Raw genomic sequence first — 20,146 nt, 5'->3', positions numbered from 1 at the left:
GTTTCTTGCTTCTCTTCTCCCCCTGTGCTCAACATCACTAGCTCCTGTCGGTTTCTTTCTTAGAGCGTCTGCATTCTACCCATTCATAGGGCAGCTTCTGGCTCTGGCTCAGCTCTCTGACAAGGCTTTATTCTCCACTTACACCTGGGTGCCCATCTAACTAACCTTCAGCTCTTTGCCTTTGCATTTTTCTCCCCCAAGTGCTGGGGATGGAACCCAGGGTGGGTGTGCCTACCTTTTGCAAATCTCTCGGTAAAGTGTGTGACACCCCAGTTATCTCCAACCAACCTGTGGGGCCTGCTGCTTACTCTGTGCTTAAACCGATTAAATGGAAAAAGTGTTAGGGAAGGGTGAAATGGGGAAAGGTTGGGGGATGACTTCTAACTCTTGAGGCAAATTTATCACTGGTAAAACAAGTGTCTTCCTTATCTCATATACAGGCACACTTATGTGCATATGTGTGTATATACATATATGAAATCATATAACTACATATGTGAAATTCCATAAAATAAATACACCTCAAGGAAAGGAAGAAAAAAGTTGGAAATTGTCAAGGAAATTTCACCCAGAGCTAAACCAGGAATAATTGCTATAACAAAAACCCTGTGTGCCAAAGGCTCCAGGCAACAGAATCCTGCACTGTGATCCAAATTACCTGACCTAATTAACTTCTTTGTTAGAAACTGAAGGAGTCTTTTGAGCTAGAATCTGCAATCATCCAATCAGTGTTGAGAAAAGAATGTTTGGGTTACCAGTTCCGACTTGTGTTTTTTTAAACAGAAGAGGTGATATCTCATAGGCCAGGGGATCAACTGGAACTTTCCACTAGATTTCATATACGCTCAGGTCTCCTTCACGATGGAAGGTCTTAATGGCACAAGTTCTTTTGTTGTTTTGTTTACTCATATAATCTGTTTGAAAAATAACTGATATAATTCCCTGGAATTCCAGGCAGGTAATGGTGGCTACGACCCTCGGGACACAAAAGAGAAAATGCAGGAATCTCTCAAAGCAGAAACAGGATTACTGAATTTCACCTTTGTTTTACCAAGTTGTGGTATAACTTCTTTAGAAGTTCAAACCCTCTATTCATAAACAGAAATAAAGAAAATTGGGGATTTTACATGGAAGACTCTTCGCTAGAGCAGAAGTCCCATATATCTCATAAATTACCTCCTGAAAATTAATTTTTTGGGAAAAAGTTTCATCTTGCATTATGTCATCATGTTTTCATATATTTACCCCTCAAATTAGAAAAAAACTAAATATTCAAGAGAAAGGCTTTGAGCCGAGCATGGTGGTGCAGGCTTGTAATCCCAGCATTTGGGAGGCCAAGACAGGAGAGTATGGTTCATTAACAACCTCAGCTACTACTTAGTGAGGCCCTTTGCAACTCAGTGAGACTGTTTCAAAATAAAGAATAAAAATAGGGTTGGGGGTGTCACTCAGAGGTAGAATGCCCCTGGGTTCCATCTCTAGTACTGCAAGAGAGAGAAAGAGAGAGAAAGAGAGAGAGAGAGAGAGAGAGAGAGAGAGAGAGAGAGAGAGAGAGAGAGAGAGAGAGGAGAGGGGAGAGGGGAGAGGGGAGAGGGGAGAGGGGAGAGAGAGGAGAGAGGAGAGAGGGGAGAGGGGAGAGGGGAGAGGGGAGAGGGGAGAGGAGAGAGGAGAGAGGAGAGAGGGGAGAGGGGAGAGGGGAGAGAGAGGAGAGAGGAGAGAGGAGAGAGGAGAAGAGAGGAGAAGAGAGGAGAAGAGAGGAAAGAAAAGAGAGAAAGATGGAGAAAGACTTTAAAAATTATATTCCAAGCCTTATGCCACAGAAGGTTTCTAATGCTCAGAGTTTTCTTCTATTTCCCAGAACAAAAATGAAAACTTGATGTTGCAAAGGTCTGCGTGCTGAGTTCAGAGGCAACGGGGCATTTCTAGCATCTGGTATGAGAGGGACATGAGTTCACTTTAATCACTTTCCCACACCACCACAAACACACACACACACACACACACACACACACACACACACACATATTATAAAATAATAACTTAAAGGTATTCATCCCAGCAATACACCTTGCAAGGCAACCGAAGCTGTGTCAGCCAGGGCCCCAGTGGTAGGCTGTATTTGTACATGTCGTACACATGCATAGACACAAATACACACGTACACATATGAACACATAAGTATGCACTGGCAGAATCAACCATGTCAGCTGTTTATAAGAGAAGTCCCTAGCAATTGCAAGACGAATCTAACACAGCTAGTAGAACAGTCCAAGGCCATGCTTTATTAAAGACAGAGAGAGACAAAGGGATGTGCTCATGATTGAACATACTGTGGAGACTCCAGGCAATTAGAACATTTGACAGAAATGTGGTTAGTGGTAGCAACAGGCCCATTCCCAAGAACCAGGAAAATCAATCGGTTACAGAGAGCAGAGTCAGTGGCAGAAAGGCGAAAGGTGGCCAGGCCAGAGGAGGGGTCCACTTACTGACGCTGCCACACACCGCCAGGCAGTACTCTTCTGAGTCAAAGTTGTTCCTGTTGCCGCCACATCCGCCGTAAAAGAAGGGGGCGCACTTCCCTTCAGTGACATCAAAGTACCAGCGGGAGATCATTGCTCGGCATGGCCCCGTCTCAGCTTGTTCAGAGCACACCTCTAATCAGAGGAGATGTGGGGAACCACATTTAGCATGAAAAGGCACTGTCTGGCTGCTCTAGACACATGTTTACTTGTCGTACAAGCTCATCCTCCCACTGGTGACCTGGACTGGGGGGATTAGGTAGCATCTACCACTCATGTACTGAGGAATTATTCCCCATCAAGGCTTGGAATTATGTCTGGACCAAAGCAGGGTATTCTCATCTGGTTTGATACAGAAGGCTCAATGGTAACCAAAGGGCTTTGGCTCGAGGTGAAAGACCTTTAAGCGGCTTTAAGATGCATTTTAAATAACGGGAGGTGTCCTCGCAGCAAAACAGTTTTCCATTACAAGAAAATAACTTCAACTTTCGCCAAACAGGGTGGTGCACCCTTGTACTTGGGTATCCCAGTACTTGGGAAGCTTAGACAGGAGGATAGCAGGCTTTAGGCCAGCATGCAGTAAGATAGTTAAGACAGTCTCAAAATGAAAAAAAAAAAAAATTTAAAAAGGGCTGGGGGCATAGGTCAGAAGTAGAACATTCCTGGGTTCGATCTCAAGTACCACAAAAATAAATAAATGTCCAATAAATAAATAAATAAATAAATAAATAAATAAATTCAACTTTGACGTAAAAGGATTATTTTGGTTATGATACAAAAGTGAATGTTTTCCTTAATAAATGATTACTTCAACTGCAGTACAAAGTAATGACACATAGCCGGGTGTGGTGGTGTACACTTGTAATCCCAGCATTCGGGATGCAGAGACCTGGAGGATTGCGGTTCGCGGACAGCCTCAGCTACTTAGGCCCTCTGCAACTCAGTGAGACCTGGTTTCAAAATAAAGAATAAAAAATAGGGCAGGGGGGTGTAGTTTGGAGGTCAAATGCCCCTGGGTTCCATCCCCAGACCCGCAAAATAATAATAATGATGATGATGATGATAATAATAATAATAATAATAATAATGACGACACATATTTTGAATGTTTTGCAGTTTGGGGAGAGAGCCAGCCTGATCATTGATTAGTGTTGAAAACATATGTAATACCTGTAAACGTGACTTATTGTCAACTATGGTCACTCTAATCTAAGACAATTTTTATTTGTATAATTATCTGACTCGTGAGTAGTGTTCTGAACAATAAGATGTAATCAACCAACTGTAAATTGTTAAGACATACCACACACTGTTTTATGTTAAAACACATCTTACCTGTCAACAGTCTTGCCACCCTCCTCAAAACCAGTTCCATAATCCCTGATTGACTCACAGGGTAATAATTCATTAAATCCTACTTATAAAGTTAATCCCGATCAGAAGTAAAACGCTACACTTTCTATGTACACTTTTATTGTTTTTTTTTTCCCTGGAAGTAAAACAGCCTTATTTTTCTTTTGGGGTTTGCCTCCTTAGTACACACTGACTGGCCGTTACCTTAGCTTACACATCTATCTCATTTATTCTTGGTTTAAAATACCTTTCTAAAACATAAAAGCCATGCATGACCCAGAGCTTCCAAATTAGAAAACAGCCAACTCACTGATCCTAATCAACCAGAGATGACCCACCAATTCAATGAAAAGCAAACTTTCATTTTCCTTTTCTACCTACACACGCTGCTCCTTCAACAGATGCAATAAAGTGGTGGCAAAATTTGAAGCTGGTGTCCTCATGATATCAACACAAAAGAAACAGTCAGCTCCAGGGAAGAAGGTGAGCCTCAAACACTCTGCGGGGACACCCCTCATGTAACAGGCACCCTGGGTGATGCTGGCTCCCTGGGATGATTTTCAGATGAAAATATCTGACTCCAGGGGCATCCTGCTCAATGTCATACACAAAGGTCGTCCTATTTGGCATTGCTGCTTTGAAGGCCATATTCCTCAAGCTTATCTTTTTAATTTGCTTCTTGTTCAGAATTCTCCTGGAGGGTAAAAACTGAGTAAATGGACAAGGATTCCATTCACTTGGTAATTTTATTTACCTCCCCCAAATCAAAGGACTCTCATTCCAATTTTATAAAGGGTAAGTTAATGTTCCTGGCCTCTTCACCTCTGAGTTACTGCAGAACTAAAGGTCGCATAAGGAGGTCCTGCCACCGACAATCATCAGGTGTCTCCATCTCTGGGCCTGGGCTCCTCCCTCAGTGCTAACACCTTTGGGCTGTTCTTTCCTCCTTCACTATCTCCCTCACCAACCCGCACACGTTCATGTCCCGTGTTCCTCCATGTGACTAAGATGTGATATTACTCATCAGTAATCATTTCCTCAGTCCAATTAAGACTTTGTGACAATGACATCTCCCAAGCCTGCCCAATGCTTGGAGTTTGCTATTGCTACTGACACCAAAATCCACAGTGCCTCCATCACTCAGGCCGATCGATCTTCGCATTTCATGTCTCTTAGAGCACCAATGTGTCTCAGCCTTGTCTACCAGATCTCAGCAGTTTACCTCACGGCTTTGAAATTTCAGGAAATGTGTCTTTGAGCTCTGTTGTGCACTAAATTACTGTGATAGAACCTTGGTGGGTGCACATTAAGTATGGGATAAAAGAATGACAATAAATAGAAATAATCCACGTTAGATATTTGTCCTTGTGTATGACCTCTTAACTGTTCTGTTCTTCTGATACTGGCAAAATCTCCCAGCCTTGGGCCCAAATGGCATTACAATATATTATCACTTCCTCATAGTATTAGTGAAATGTAATGATATATTCTTTTTCATTTTTCTTCTGTTTCCTTTTAAATTAGCCATGAAACCCTGTTACCACTAATTTGAAGAAATCCGGCCAAATGGGCACTAATGGATAAGAAAAAGCATTCAGAACACAAAACCCATTTATTATGTTAAGTAAAGAAATAAAATAAGCTGCATGATAAATCCACAACTCTTGTCAAAGCCAGGAACTTTGAGTCTTGAATCCTTCATTCTAAAATCAGCAAGGAAAGAGTGATGCGATCCACTTGGGGAGTGTTGGGTTCACCTTCCTGATTTGGTTAGGTCCTAAATAGTTTCACAACATTGGCAGAATCTGTTTGAGTCTTGTAGGGAATAGCAACAAATCCCACAAATACTTACATACTATCTGTGATAGTGTGGTCATCGGGTAGACTACAGTATGAAATCCACCCAAATACATAGGTATGAAGAAGTAGATAGATGTGAAGCCAGGAAAACATGACTGAAATGTGCCTCTATCCCTTGTGACTCTCTAAAAAACAGCAACTGGGACAAACTGCTTTTGAGCAAACTAGAGACTTTTCTAGACAGAGTTAAGAACTGTACATTCTGAGATTATAAAAAACAACACAGCTATGTAGCATAATTTTCCCCATATCTAAAAAGAATCTACACTTAAACATCATAATAGTACAGATATATATTTACTTAAGTTAAAAATTCCTTATCTTGTACCTTTTCTCTAACACAAATGCACATTTTGCCTTCATAGTAAACATTTGCTTAATCTAACAATGAAATAAAATGAAAACAAGAACGCTGGGCGTGGTGGCTCATGCTTGTAATCCCCGCGCTTGGGAGGCAGAGACAGGAGGATCGCGCAGGTTCGAAGCCAGCCGCGCTGGCTTAAGAGACCCTGTTTTCCAAATAAAAATATAAAATGGATCTGGGAGTGTAGCCCGGAGGTAGAAGGGCTTCCAGGAACCCCAGTACCACCAAAAATAAAAACAAAAACAAAAACAAAGACAAAAACAAAAAAAAACAAAATGAAAACAAGAACATAAGTATTGAAACCTACTAAGTATACTTAACATCAACAATTCAAATAATTTTTTATTTATTGTATAATCATCTCTTCATTAATAAAGAAATAAGGAGCTTGGTCTCATTGTTGTTTAAAATAACTTCACTGTAAAGAAATCCTGATTATTGCTATAATTTTAAATCTTGCTATCTGCTGACAATTCATGAGCCTAAGTAATTAGAACCAAATTTGTATTCTACTGAAACTTAAGTAGACAAATAAGTTTTTTATTTTTATAGATGAAAAATTTAAAAAGTCAACATACTGGAATACTGATTATTTTTTAAGGAATGTGCTTTACCCAATGCTAAAACTTTTAATAGAAAAGAAGATTTATCATGTGTTTATGCACGTTAGCAAGTAGTTTAGATGGATAGAAAATTATGAGGCCAATAAGTGATCAAATATTTATTATGTAGGAATCTTATTTTAGTAGATAAAATATAAAACTAGGGAAGTAGCTTGAACTGATTTGTCATAAGACAAATCTCACTTCATCTCCAATATGAATTGAAATAACAACAAATAATATAAACAGCTGTGCATGGTAGTGAAACTACAGATTCAGTACAAGATTATGGGTAATTATTTTCCATGGAAGTTTCTTAAAAGTATCTTAGGTTGGTTAGCCTTTTTACTGATGTGTGTTAATTCTCTAAAACTATATACTACATCTTTCATCCTAATTGTACCTGACCCAGTTCTCACATCTCTCCAGGATGAAAGGTTATAGATATAAAATACCACCTGGAGGAGATTTACTTGTAAAGTTTTAGACTAATCAGAATTCATGTATTATTGGTATTAGTATTCACCAAAGGTTACCGTTATGATTTTTTCTCAACTTCTATTTCTTGTTTGTTATGAGAATAAACTTGCTTTATGCTAAGCTGCATGGTTAGTTTGAAAACAACATAGAACTGGAAAAAAGATATCGTGTCCTATGTTGGAAAGTAAGGGGAAGTGATTTTTCTCATTAAATGAAATGTAAAGGTACGCACAGAAATGGGCTTTCTCTAGAAATACAGAAGATAAAACGGTCAAGTTACAGGGTCTGCCAATTTCCATGGTGTAAATACTTCCTACATTGGTACTTCAACTATCAATGATTGTGGCTCCTGAAATGAATGAAGCTAATGAATAATTAATTAACTTGCAGAGACTAGTTAGGGTTGGCTCAATTATACCAATGAGAAGAAAACGGAGTACAAGGGAAGCCAGTAGCAATGTTACCTGTAGGAGCTTACAAAATTTTTTCATTTTTCTTGGTCTTGAGCTGAATAAAACAAAACAAAACAAAAAACCATACAAAAACAAAAACCGCTCAGTGTATACACATCTCAGAGTTCTTGCACACTGGTTGACGTTTCAATGCAGTAAGAAGAATACAATTAGCCAGGCGTGGTTGCACATGCCTATAATCCCAGTAGTTGGGAGGCAAATTTTAGGCCAACTCAATAACCTAGTGAGACCCTCAGCAACTTTCAGAGGCCCTGTTTCAAAATAAAATATAAAGAGGGTATCTGTATTCAATCTCCAGTAACACACACACACACACACACCTTACACATTAAAAAAAAGAAAAGCCACCACCATAGATAATAAAAGTTTTTCTTTTCAGATTCTTATTCCCTATCTCAATGTCTCAAATCTATACAATATTAGAGGCAGAAGATGCTTCTAGAGGCTACTCAAATACGGTCCATAACTATCCTGCCGTGTGCCTAGGAAGGGCCTTTGGGTGCCTTAAATGAAAATTAAATTTTGAGAAGCACCGTAGTTACGCTATCTTTCAAATAAAGTTGAAATATCAAAATTAGTAATGCAAGATTCAATTGCACATCGAAAGACCCACTGGGAAAGAATTAGTAAATATGCTGGGTTTAATTTATTAAGATAAATCCACATATATTTGGGAGGAGATCCAACATAAATTAGTTTTAAGATTCTTAAAGAGTCTTAAGATTCAAATATATATCACAAAAGCTCGATTTTAACAGATTATCTACATATATTTATTTTACTCTTAAGTTCTGTCTGTTCAACATTAAAAATAGCTTTAATACCTTTGCCTCAGATCCAATAGCAAGACAGTAATTCTCATCCTCATAGTTAAGTCTTTGAAAACATCAGCCTTCCCTGAAATCTAAAGTCAGGTGATGCCATTCCCATTCCATGCCAGAACATTAGAAATATCAAAGCTTTGTTTTTATTTGGAAGCAAAATGAAGAAGATAAAAATCAAGAAAAGATCACTGGGCTTTAAATGTAATTCCTTATACCATTTTCCTGTAAATAAAGAACTAGATGCCATTTCTATTTTTGTGAACAACAACAACAACAAAAAGGATATGTCTAGATATAAATCAGGTTTCAGAGGACGGTCCTGCTGTTCCACCTCCTTTTCTGGGGGAAACTGGGCACATCCTCCTATTAATTGACCACTTGTCACAATTTTCAGCAGAAAAGAACCAGCAGAGTTGCTGAGAATATCAATGCCCCTTGGCTCTTTTCTAACAGTGTGCCAGGGGAAAATGAGTATCTTTGGGAAAAGTAACGACTCAAAGTAAGAATTCCCTCCATTTCCCATTGCTTATATGACAAAGATGCATATGTCATATTGCAAGTCAACATTTTATGTAGTTTTCTGCCTCTACAAGTTACTAGACTGCATTATACATCTTATCTAATACTTGTTTCTACCTTACTTTGTGTCATATTTGCTTCGGAATATTTTTATTTTACTTGCTTGTGTTTGTGTGGAGGGTCCTGGAGCTTGAACCCAGGGGTGTTCACCTTCAACACTATTTTTTAAAATTTATTTTGAAACAGGTTCTTGCTAAGTAGCTGAGGGTTTCACTATGTTGCTGAAGACTGTCCCTGAACCTGAGATCTTCCTGACTCAGCCTCCCACGTACTGCAATTACAGGCATATGTCACTGTACTTGGTAATTCTACTTCTTCTTGATAGTCTTTGTTTCTTTGGTTACATCCATGTGCAAAGCACTGAGTTAGAAGTTATATCTAGCCAGGCGTGGTGGTGCACACTTGTAATCCCCGTGCTTGGGAGGCGGAGACAGGAGGATCACGCTGGTTCAAAGCCAGCTTCGTTGGCTTAAGAGACCCTGATTCCAAATAAAAAAATATAAAATAGGTCTGGGAGTGTAGCCCGGAGGTAGAAGTGTTTCCAGGAACCCCAGTACCACACACACAAAAAAGAAGATGTTATATCTAACATTATAATAGGGATATTTCTCTGGTCATATATTTAAAGCTGGGCATCATTACAGATCTCAACACTATAGTTCATGGTTTGAAACCGGAAGCATTCTACTACTGTTCCTTCCCAGAGGATGTTTCTGATTGTCATATTTGGAGGGTATTGCTGGCATCTAAGGGGAATGCTGCTAAACATCTTAGAAAACACAGAAGTGTCCTCTAAAACAATAAATTATCCAACCCAAAATACTAACAGTGCTGAGATTAAGAAAGCCTGTCTTAGCCCAAGCAAACATCAGAAGGATCTGTGCTGTATTTTTCTAATTTTTCTTACTAAAGCCATTATGTAGCAGTTACCAACACCTCAGAAATACTGTGTAACAAATGCTAGTAAATTAAAGAATCATGAGAACTAGCCAGCAAGATGTCTCTTTACTTATATCTTATATCTAAATCTCAACCTGGGCTACATGAAATTTCTGTCCAAAGTGTATGACACTTTCAAACTGTGCCTCAGAAATGATATCCAACAAGAACTTGTAAGAAAAAGAGGTTACCCCATGCTCCCAAATGCCTTATTAGCCTTATCACTATAACATAAACACTGTGCACCTGTAACAGTTCTTCTGCCCTGGATTCTCTTTGATGTCGTAAGAGTCTCTTAATCTTTAAAATTTAGCGTGATGTCTTGAAGGCTGAAATTTATTGAACATCATTTTTTGTGTGTGTGGTACTGGGGATGGAACCCAGGGGCATTCTACCTCTGAGCGCACCCCTAACCCTATTTTTAATTCTTTATTTTGAAACAGGGTCTCCCTGAGTTGCAAAGGGCCTCACTAAGTAGCTGAGGCTGTCCTCGAACCGCAATCCTCCTGTCTCCGCCTCCCAAATGCTGAGATTATAAGTGTGTGCCATCGTGCCCGTTTTGAACATCCTTTCTATCTGAGATTGCTTCAGTCTTATTACCTCCTCCTGACATTTCATTCATCTACTAACAGAATCAGAAAAGGTCAGACATGTTGGCAGAAGCGGCTAGAAATCAGAGGTGAACTTTTAGGAGAGCAAAATGGCTCAAGGCCAGGAGAAGCGGATGCTCAGGCTGTAATGCACCCTGCTTTTAAGAGTTCCAAAAATTCAATTTTCTACAAAGGAGCTAAAGATTTGTTTGAAAATGCATGGCTTTGTTACTGGCCCAAGCAATCTGAGCCAATACACAGTTGGACATATGAACTAGCTAAAGCGGTGTACCTATGAAAATGGATGTATGTTTAAATGAACTACTCTTCAATTTGCCGGATGTCCTCTTTAATGTTTGATTTTTATCCCCTTAATTACAAACTAGAGTCGAGTAGATGCATACAATTTGTGTCTGAATCATCTTGCATATATTTTGTTTTTTAAGATGACTGATTTGGGGAAAAACATCAGATAGACTAGTATTCTTTTAAAATCTGGTTTCCGGCCTTTATTGTAATGGACTGAAACGTTTAAAAATTGAAAATAAATTGTATTAAAAACTATTAGCCATTACTTCTGTTATCCTAACACTGAAAACCCTAACACAAATGAAACAGTGTAGAAATAGAAAGTACAACTTGATTAAGCACTACCAGCCATGTAAAACTGCTAGGAAAACCAAGTTCAAAAACAATTTTCTAAGGTAGGCATGGTGGCACACGCTTGTAATTCCAGCACTTGGAAGGCTGAGACAGGAGGGCTGCAAAGGTTTGAGGCCAGCTTCAGCTACTGAGTTAGGCTCTCAGCATCTTAGTGAGACCCTGTTTCCAAATAAAGTATAAAATAGGTCTGGGAGTATAGCCCAGAGGTAGAAAAGAAAAGCCGGACATGGTGGCTCATGCTTGTAATCCCAGCATTTGGGAGGCTAAGGCAGGAGGATCGAGGTTCAAGAACAGCTTTGGCTACTTAGTGAGGCCCTTTTCAACTCAGTGAGACCCTGTTTCAAAATAAAGAGTTAAAAATAAGAACTAGGGGTGTAGCTTGGATGTAGAATGCCCCTCGGTTCCATCCCCAGTACCACAAAAAACAAAAAAATAGAAAGCAATGTATGTGTATTCTCTGTGTGTATATGTCTCTTTTGTATGGTTCTGCCCCTGAGTCTCATCTTAAGCAAACTAATTATCAGACTGGGGTCCCTAGATTAGGTCCACTAAATTACATAGAACAATGCCACATTTCACTTTGCCTCTGTCAATGCATGGAAACCTGATGCCAGGGCACACATAATAGCTTTCCCATCACATTTGTAGGCACTGCTGATACCGGTTCTCCTGACATTAAAAGGGATGGTGTGTCCTGGTCCAGGATATGAATGCATCCTAATTGCCCTAGTCGAAACAGTGAGAGGTAAAGACCTAAGACTGGCTCTGAAAGGAGGAGCCATTACCCTTCTGCACTGTTCCCAAGCATGCCTTGGAACTTTACATTTATTTATTTATTTATTTATTTATTTATTTTTATTTTACTTTATTTTTTTTGCAGCATGCCACTACTACAGCCTCCAAGTCGGGTAGATGAGTTTATTGCCACATTCTCGGCAAGTTGATCCCAACTTTGTGAAAAGTTAAAGATGAATGATAAGCAAGATTCCCATTCATGAATTAGAGGACACCTGCTGTCATGTCTATAACAAACAGGTAAGAACGGAGACACAAGAATCAAGCTAAGCTTTGCTCCTTTCATCCTTGAGATCAATGCAAGCTGCTCTGATCTATTTCTAGTGCTTTCTGGACTCATTCTATTTGGGCCTTTTATCACCTGGTAAATTCCTTTCTTCCTCTCTTATCACTCAAACGCCAACTTTTCCATAATGCCTCCAGTGAAAGCTTTTCTTTCCAGGCCTCATGCAGCTCATGCTGCAAAAGTTCCTTCCCAGTCAGGTTGGAGAGATTTCTTCTTTTCAAGACTGCGCAGGTGTGGCTCGAAGCATCTTGCACTGGCCACTTTATTTACATCCTTGTGTCTGCAGCAACCAATGCAATCCATATACTTAGAAGTGCCTCATGGATGTCGGTAGGATGCCCAGCAGTAAACCAATGGTGCTGCCTTTAGCAAGAGTAATGCTCACCAGAAACAGAAGCCTTAATTTAATTTTGCCAATGTCTGTCATTTAAGCCAAGACAAACAACATTTAAATCCAATGTTCTAGCTTGGGTGTCACATGAGATAGTCAGTCACCCATATCAGGGTCTCTATCCATTTAATATTAGAATTTCCATGAGGTTTAAGATATGCACCAGAAATAAGATCCTATCTTGAAATGAAATAGCATTTAATACTATCTTGTTCAGAAATAAAATTCTCTCTTGAAGACAGTAGCACTTAATACTATCTTGCTCAATTTTCAGCTGAACATAAAATTTAATTGCAGATACTTTAATATGTGATATATATTCACACAAATATTTTAAGCAAGAAACTGAATTTAAGCCGCTTTTTAATCAAGACAATGTTGTTTATAAAAACTAGCTCTCCTATACCAATAGATAATAGATATATTCCATTTAGGCCTTTTTATAATTACAAAAGTCAGTTCATTGGCTTCTCTTTATATTCTCTTTAGAGTAAACATTTGTTTTCTAGTTTTCAGAATGCTTTAAAGAATTGGAATAATGATTTTAACTACAATAACCATAGCAGCTAAGCTTGACTGAACATTTATTGTTCTCTAGAACCTGTGCTAAGTGTTTCCCATGAATTATTTTATTTAATTCTTACAAAATAGCTATATATTACAAAAGGAAGCAATGAAGATGAAAGGTTATCTGATGTATACACAGCAGAATTCAAGTCTGGGCAATCTGTGCTTGTCTGAACAGTTACAGCCATTATGGTAAATACTTAACATAGATTATCTAATGTCATTCTCACAATGAAAGTGCAAAGTACCACCAGCACCTGTACTACACACATGAAATACAGATTATTTAACTGGCCCAAGGCCACACAATTATTATTAATAATTCTCTCTTAAACACTATACTTGTCTGCCTCTAACTATAAAACAAGAACAAAAAACCCAATACCTGGAAGAAACCAACTTGATGTGGTAGTGTGTGTAATAAAAATAATTTTATAGTGTGTGTCATATGGACAATAGCAGAGTTTATCAAAAATTTTCTGTAAAGGCCGGATAGTACATGTTTTTATCTTTCAGGCTATAAGATTTCTTTGCAACTACTCAACTCTGCTTTGATAGCATGAATGCAGCCACAGACAACAGGCAAATGAAAGGGGCTGGCTTAGTACCAATAAAACTTAGTTTAGAACACAGGCAATACAGCTGGCTGTGGTGGCACACCCTGTAATTCCAGTACTTGGGAGGCCGAGACAGCTGGATCACAGGTTTGAGGCCAACTCTGGCAATTTAATAAAAGAACTTGTTTCAAAATTTAAAAAATAAAAAAGGACTGGTGGTGTAACTCAGTGATAGAATGCTAATAGGTTCAATATACTACCATAAGAAAAAAGAGAAGGAAGGAAGAAAGGAAGGAAGGAAGGAAGGAAGGAAGGAAGGAAGGAGAGAAAGAAAACTGGCAGTATGCCACTTTTAGCCATAGTTTTCTGACCACTGATCAGTATTATTATTTACTGATCATTATTATTTTTTATATAAAAATTCTAAAATTACAGAAATGATCAGTGTAGAAAAGAATGACATGTACACATGCCAAGAGCAAAGCAATAAATACAAAGGAGCACAAGTTAAACTAAAGTGTGTGTTGTGTGTGAACAGTGGAAAATTTTTTAAAGTTTCTCTAGGCCTTAAATGAGACATAAAATTTGACCATGCAGCATAGTTACAAGGATTAAAAGACAGAATCCCTGTCTTAAAGGGTAAGGAGACTGGTGATCCTAGAAACATATCTGTGGTTAAGAATTCCAGCTTGGACCCGCCACAGTCTCTTAGGAGGCAAAGCCATCTCCATTCTGATCAAATCACACCTTCTATATATGCAGAGTGCCTAATTGTCAGTATGGGCACAAAGTATTGCCTGAATGAACGAATATAAGGTGGAAGACAAGAGTTTCTTTGGACAGGCAAAACTGGCTAGATTAAAAAATGACAAAGATGTCCAGGCGTGGTCGCGCACGCTTGTAATCCCCGCGCTTGGGAGGTGGAGACAGGAGGATCCTGCTGGTTCGAAGCCAGCCGCTCTGGCTTAAGAGACCCTGTTTCCAAATAAAAATATAAAATACATCTGGGAGTGTAGCCCGGAGGTAGAAGGGTTTCCAGGAACCCCAGTACCACCAAAAAAAAAAAAAAAAAAAAATCCAATTTCTTAAAAAAAATGACAAAGATGGTGTCCTTTATTACAACCCCCACATTTAACTGGAGTTGAATTCATGGCTCAAAAGAAGTTACCCTAACATTTATGAAGTGTAATCCCTTTTCAAAACATAGAAAATTAGGAGCATCTATCTATACTATTGTTTTACTCAAATTGGTTATGGCTTATTCCACTAGATCAATATTCAACTTTTTCTTAATGACCCAAGACAACAGTAAGCCTGAAAGCCAAATGGATTTTGCAATAATGTGCTTACTTGCACACAATACTTTCTTTTTCTAAAAGAGACACACAACAGACATCTCATACTTTGGTATGATTGATTGTAACACAATCTGGTTGGAAACTTTATGATCACTAGAAATGTCTTCCATTCTTATTTTCTTTGTCAATTTCTTTCAAATTTTAATAGGTTACAAGATCATCGAATTTTTATGGAACACGTTAAGGACCGGTGATGATGAAACCATTTTCTTAGAGCTGTAAATGACATTTTCTATCTGGGGCGAAAACTTTAACAATGAAAATGAGATTGTATGCCTCCTTTCATCGCCTCTTCTTTGCTCTGTTTAGTTTCAGCCTTCAGAAGCAGGTTGCTTGTTGTAAGAGGCTTATAAACTGAGCAGCCACCTAAGGCACTGCCATTGCTCTTGATCCAGGAAAAACCACGACTCACCTTCTACAGAAACAAAAAGGAAGGGAAACATCTATGTCTACTGTTGCTATCTAAAGCTCCTATTTGGATGAGTGTGGAATATAAAAACTATCTCACATGGACATAATATATCATAACCTGTTTCTGTGAGCTCCTTCTCCCTCTCCCAGAAGGGTGTGTCTTGGTCGTAGCTTTTGCCCTCTGCAGGAATTTTAGATGGAATAGATGGATTCCCTTACAAGGTTCTTCTATTTCCAGCATTAACAGTTGGTACCTTTAAAGATCAACCGTTTTGAAATTTCAAAGCGACAGAGACGTGCTTTGAGAAATTCACCATGATTGTTCTTCTTGCCATCAACATTATTAATTAGTTCTATTTTAAGTTAAGGTTTGAGTCGTTTATTTTTATGTGTATAACTATTAGCACATATAATTGTTAACAAACTTTTACTTGTATAACCATTAACACATATCAGTTAACAAGTTAATGAGTTCTACTGTGACATTTATGTATTTGCATCTATGATACCTTGGTCGCATCCACCTTCCCTCTGCCCTCTCTTGATGTCCCTTCTCAACCCCTCACACTGGTACCCATCCTTGAAGGTGTCTCTTCAACTTTCAGTTTCTACAGATGAGAAAAAGCATGTGATACTTGTCTTTCTGTAGCTGGCTTACTCCACTCAGCATACTGTTCCTATCAAAATACCAATGTCGCTAAGGTTAGTTTTTGTTTTTGTTTCACTGGCCCAGGGATTTTTTTAAAATTCTGCCTTTTTCTTTCTGTAGAAGATACTCTAATGTGTATATCCCTAACGATATCTAACAATACAACATGTAAAACTGAAAAGCAAAAGGGCCGGACTAATTCAGGAGATAATAAGACCACACTATCTCAAGAGACCTCTGCCTTACTCCAGAATGTGTACTCAAGTTTATGTGGTACCCTCTCCCTGTACTGCATACATTACGGCCCTCTTTGTTCACCTGTCACTTCAACAGCAGTAACACCAAATCGCTCTCTCTTCCTTGTCTTCTTAGACAACATGAAGCACATAGAAGATGCTGAATTAGTTCTTGGTTGATTAACTTTTCTCACGTAATGCCCACACTTGCCAGTATGGCAATGAAGGCCTCCACATTTTGGTCTCAACCTAATTTTCTCAAACTCTATTACCTAGGACATCTGTTCCAGCTTAAATTGGACCAACCGTGTTTCCCAAACGTGCACTATTATACCTTCCTACAGCAACATATTTGTTTTGCTATTTCCTACCGACTCCAATGTGCTATATACCGAAATCCATCAGCAGACACACAGCCAGCCGGCCCTTCCAGTCCTGAGTCAAACGCTTTGTCCTCCAGCGAGCCTTCTCTGATCAACCTGGCAGTTCTACTTTTTAAGGACTGAACCAAGAGAAATTCTACCATCTGAGCTACACCCCCAGCCCGATTTTATTTTTTATTTTGAAACAAGGTCTCACTAAGTTACCGAGAGCCTCACTAAGTTACTGAGGCTGGCTTTGAATCTGCTATCTTCCTGTCTCAACCTCCCAAGCACAGGGATGAGTCTATTCTTGATTATGGTCATATATTTTATAAAAACAGATCAACTTTTTGTATTTCTTCGGCTTTGACTTACTACCATATTTTAACATCCATCATGGTCAGATAGTCTGCATGTGATTATCATATGATCCACTCAGTTGGAGCAAAAGGGTGTATCTTACAGGTGCTCAAACACTAATGCCGAATAAATAGACTCTAATCATTATATAAACATCTCTCTTGATGGAGATCACAAGAATTTCAATCCCCTGCTGAACACTAGCTACTGTAATTTGTAGTCATACAATACTTAGGTTTCAGGAAGGGAAGTTCTGAAAAATCTAATTTGCCTAGCTAAAGAAACCAGAGCTAAGGCGCTCATCTGACCGCATTTGCCACTGTTGGATTCAAAGGCAACTGAAAGCTCCCTGGAAAAGGATGTCTTGGGTATCTGAAGAGTGGTGGTTCAAATGAAATGTGAGTTTACTTGCATATATTCATTTAAGTGCCAAAATGAAGGAAAAACCATTAAGTAGAGGGTGATAAGATGAAACAATCTACCTAGAACTAAACATTCTTCTCTTAAAGCTCATAGGATACTTCTGTTGGATCTTAAGCTAACCCTGTGTTCAATCCAGAATTATCTGCTATAAAAGCCACAAGGTAAAGAGATGCAGATCCTTGAAAATACCGTCAAGCGAGCGAAGCCAGACACAAAGGACCATGTACTGTGTGATCCCACTTATATCAAATGTTCACAAAAGGTCAAATCTATGGAGATAGAATGATTAGCGTTAACTTGGAGTTAGGATTGAGTACAGGGATCAACTGTGAGTGGATCGAAAGGATCTTATTGAAGTGATGAACTGTTCTAACATTTGATTATGGTGATAGTTAAACAATTTGGTAAGTTTACTAAAAAACACTGAATTATATACTTAAAATCAGTTAATCTTATGATATGTAAATTGCTTAAAAATGCTACCAAGTACTATGTGCATGCATGTCCCTATAACCCAAAACTATATTAGAATGTGAGGCTACAACACACCAAAAAAAGTTTTAAAAATGCAAAGGGAAGGCAATGCTAAGGGGGATAATTAGAGCCTGCGTGGTGGTGCTTGCCTGTAAACACAGTGCTTGGGAGTCTGAAACAGGAGGATAGCAGGTTAGTGAGGCCCTCTGCAACTTAGATCCTGTTTCAAAATAAAACATAAAATAGGACTAGAGTCAGACGTAAAATGCTCCTAGGTCCAGTCCCCAGTATCATAAAAAAGTGATAATTAGGAATGTACTTAAGCAGATAAAGTAACTGGTTTTGTTGTTGTTGTTGTTTTGTTTGGTGGTTCTAGGGGTAGAACACAGGAACTTTCTACCTCCGGGCTGTGCTCTCAGACCTATTTTATATTTTATTTGGAAACAGGGTCTCACTAAGTTGCTGAGAGCCTCACTAAGTAGCTGAGGCTGGCTTCAAACCTGTGTGATCCTCCTGTCTCAGCCTCCCAAGTGCGGGGATTACAAGCATATGCCACCACGCCCAGCTGAAAGTAACTGTTTTAAGTCCAATATGACAATAAAGCTGAAATAATTACACCTTATAGAAAGTGAAAGGAAGCCTGACAAGGTTGTAATATTTCTGAATGAACTTTAAAAGTATTTGAAACATCCTAAAGTTCAACCAATCCAGGTTCTTTTCATCTAGTTCGAGAAGTGTCTTTTGCTATCTGCTAAAAAATGAAAACAGAAATGAAAAACAACAAACGATGTTACCTTCAAGCAACTAGTAACACATAGATACTAGGTGAATTACACAACCTCCTTGGTATTGTGTTATGGTAACTAGTTGTTACTAGTTGCTGTAACAGTTTGGTTGTATAACATAAACTGAAAACCTGCTTTTATTTCCTGGAGACAAAAAGAAAGTCTTTTAGTTCATCTGGTTCAGGACATTCTCAATAAAACATTCACAAAACAGGAAGTCTAAAATATTAGAACTACATCTAATTTTGGAAGAGGGCACTGTCACACTCCCCAACTTAACAGTTTAAACACAAAACAAATCACGCACATTAAATTTTGCAGCAGGAAATAATGTGACACTTGCCAAATCTCCTATTTTAGGAAAATCTCACCACTACTCATGTGGCTAAGATTTCCCAAAAACTTTCTATAAGCTCGCACTCTGCAGGATACCGAGTGAATTCCATTCTTTCCTGAAGAAGCCCCTAGTATCAATGGGAAAACAAGCAACGGACAGTATCATTCAATAAAAACCCCAATGCCAGGGCAATACAAGAGGTTGTGTAACTCGGCATTTGTTTAATGAGATGACCCATTGTTGGGTGGAGTCATACAAAAATCTGGGATTTCCTAACCAGCATACACAAGGCACAGAATAGACTGTATAATGAGGAATTCTTGTTATTTGAAATTAATTGTTGGACTGCTTGTTAAATAAATAAAATCAACTAGCTAAGCCTTGTTATTTTGGGAAAAATTATATTTTTTGGTTGGGGAAACCATGGTAGTAGGGTAGAGTGAAATTTCAAACTCTGGTATAATGCTTTCTTTTATCCTTAAAAATTAAAAAAAGAGGGAAGGGTGGGCATAGGGTGGGAATTGGGGAAGGGCTAAATGAGTGAAGTGTGCATGTATGCCCCTACCATCTTGGACCCTTTAAGATGTATGACTACAATGCACCAATTAAAAATAAAAGTTGTAAAAATAAAAAGATCCAGGCAAGCAGTGGCTTACCTCGCACCACCTCTTCCACGGACTCCGTGGTGGTGGTGGTGGTGGTGGTGGCGATGCTGGTGGTCCTCTCTGTCGCCTCTTCATAGGGCTCTTCAGCCTCCTCCTCTCCCTCATCACCATCCTCCACATCCTCGTCATCGTCGGCCTCTTCCTCCTCAACATCAGCCACTTCCTCCTCCTCTGCTACTTCGACCACCTTGTCTTCACTGTGAGAACAAATAGAAATAACCATCGCAGTGAGTTAAACATATTT

The 20,146-nt window shown here is 38.8% G+C and overlaps 1 protein-coding gene across 9 annotated transcripts in view; it reads right to left on the bottom strand.

Annotated features, from left to right (window-relative positions):
- The window catches only part of APP (amyloid beta precursor protein), a gene marked incomplete at its 5' end in the record, with an annotated part of 275,766 nt that overhangs the window by 109,061 nt on the left and 146,559 nt on the right, over positions 1 to 20,146 (bottom strand). For 5 of the 9 annotated variants that reach the window (XM_080696688.1, XM_080696689.1, XM_080696690.1 and 2 more), the window contains 2 exons: positions 2,487 to 2,654; positions 19,894 to 20,099. In XM_080696688.1, the coding sequence (XP_080552814.1) occupies positions 2,487 to 2,654; positions 19,894 to 20,099 (374 nt within the window). The remainder of the gene's footprint in view (positions 1 to 2,486; positions 2,655 to 19,893; positions 20,100 to 20,146) is intronic. The other 4 variants (XM_080696692.1, XM_080696694.1, XM_080696695.1 and 1 more) reach the window with 1 other exon arrangement.

This window comes from Muscardinus avellanarius (assembly GCF_963383645.1).
Source record: "Muscardinus avellanarius genome assembly, chromosome: 5".
NCBI lineage: Eukaryota > Metazoa > Chordata > Mammalia > Rodentia > Gliridae > Muscardinus > Muscardinus avellanarius.
Note: the sequence above shows the minus strand (reverse complement) of the source record. Positions and strands in the feature narration are given on the sequence as shown.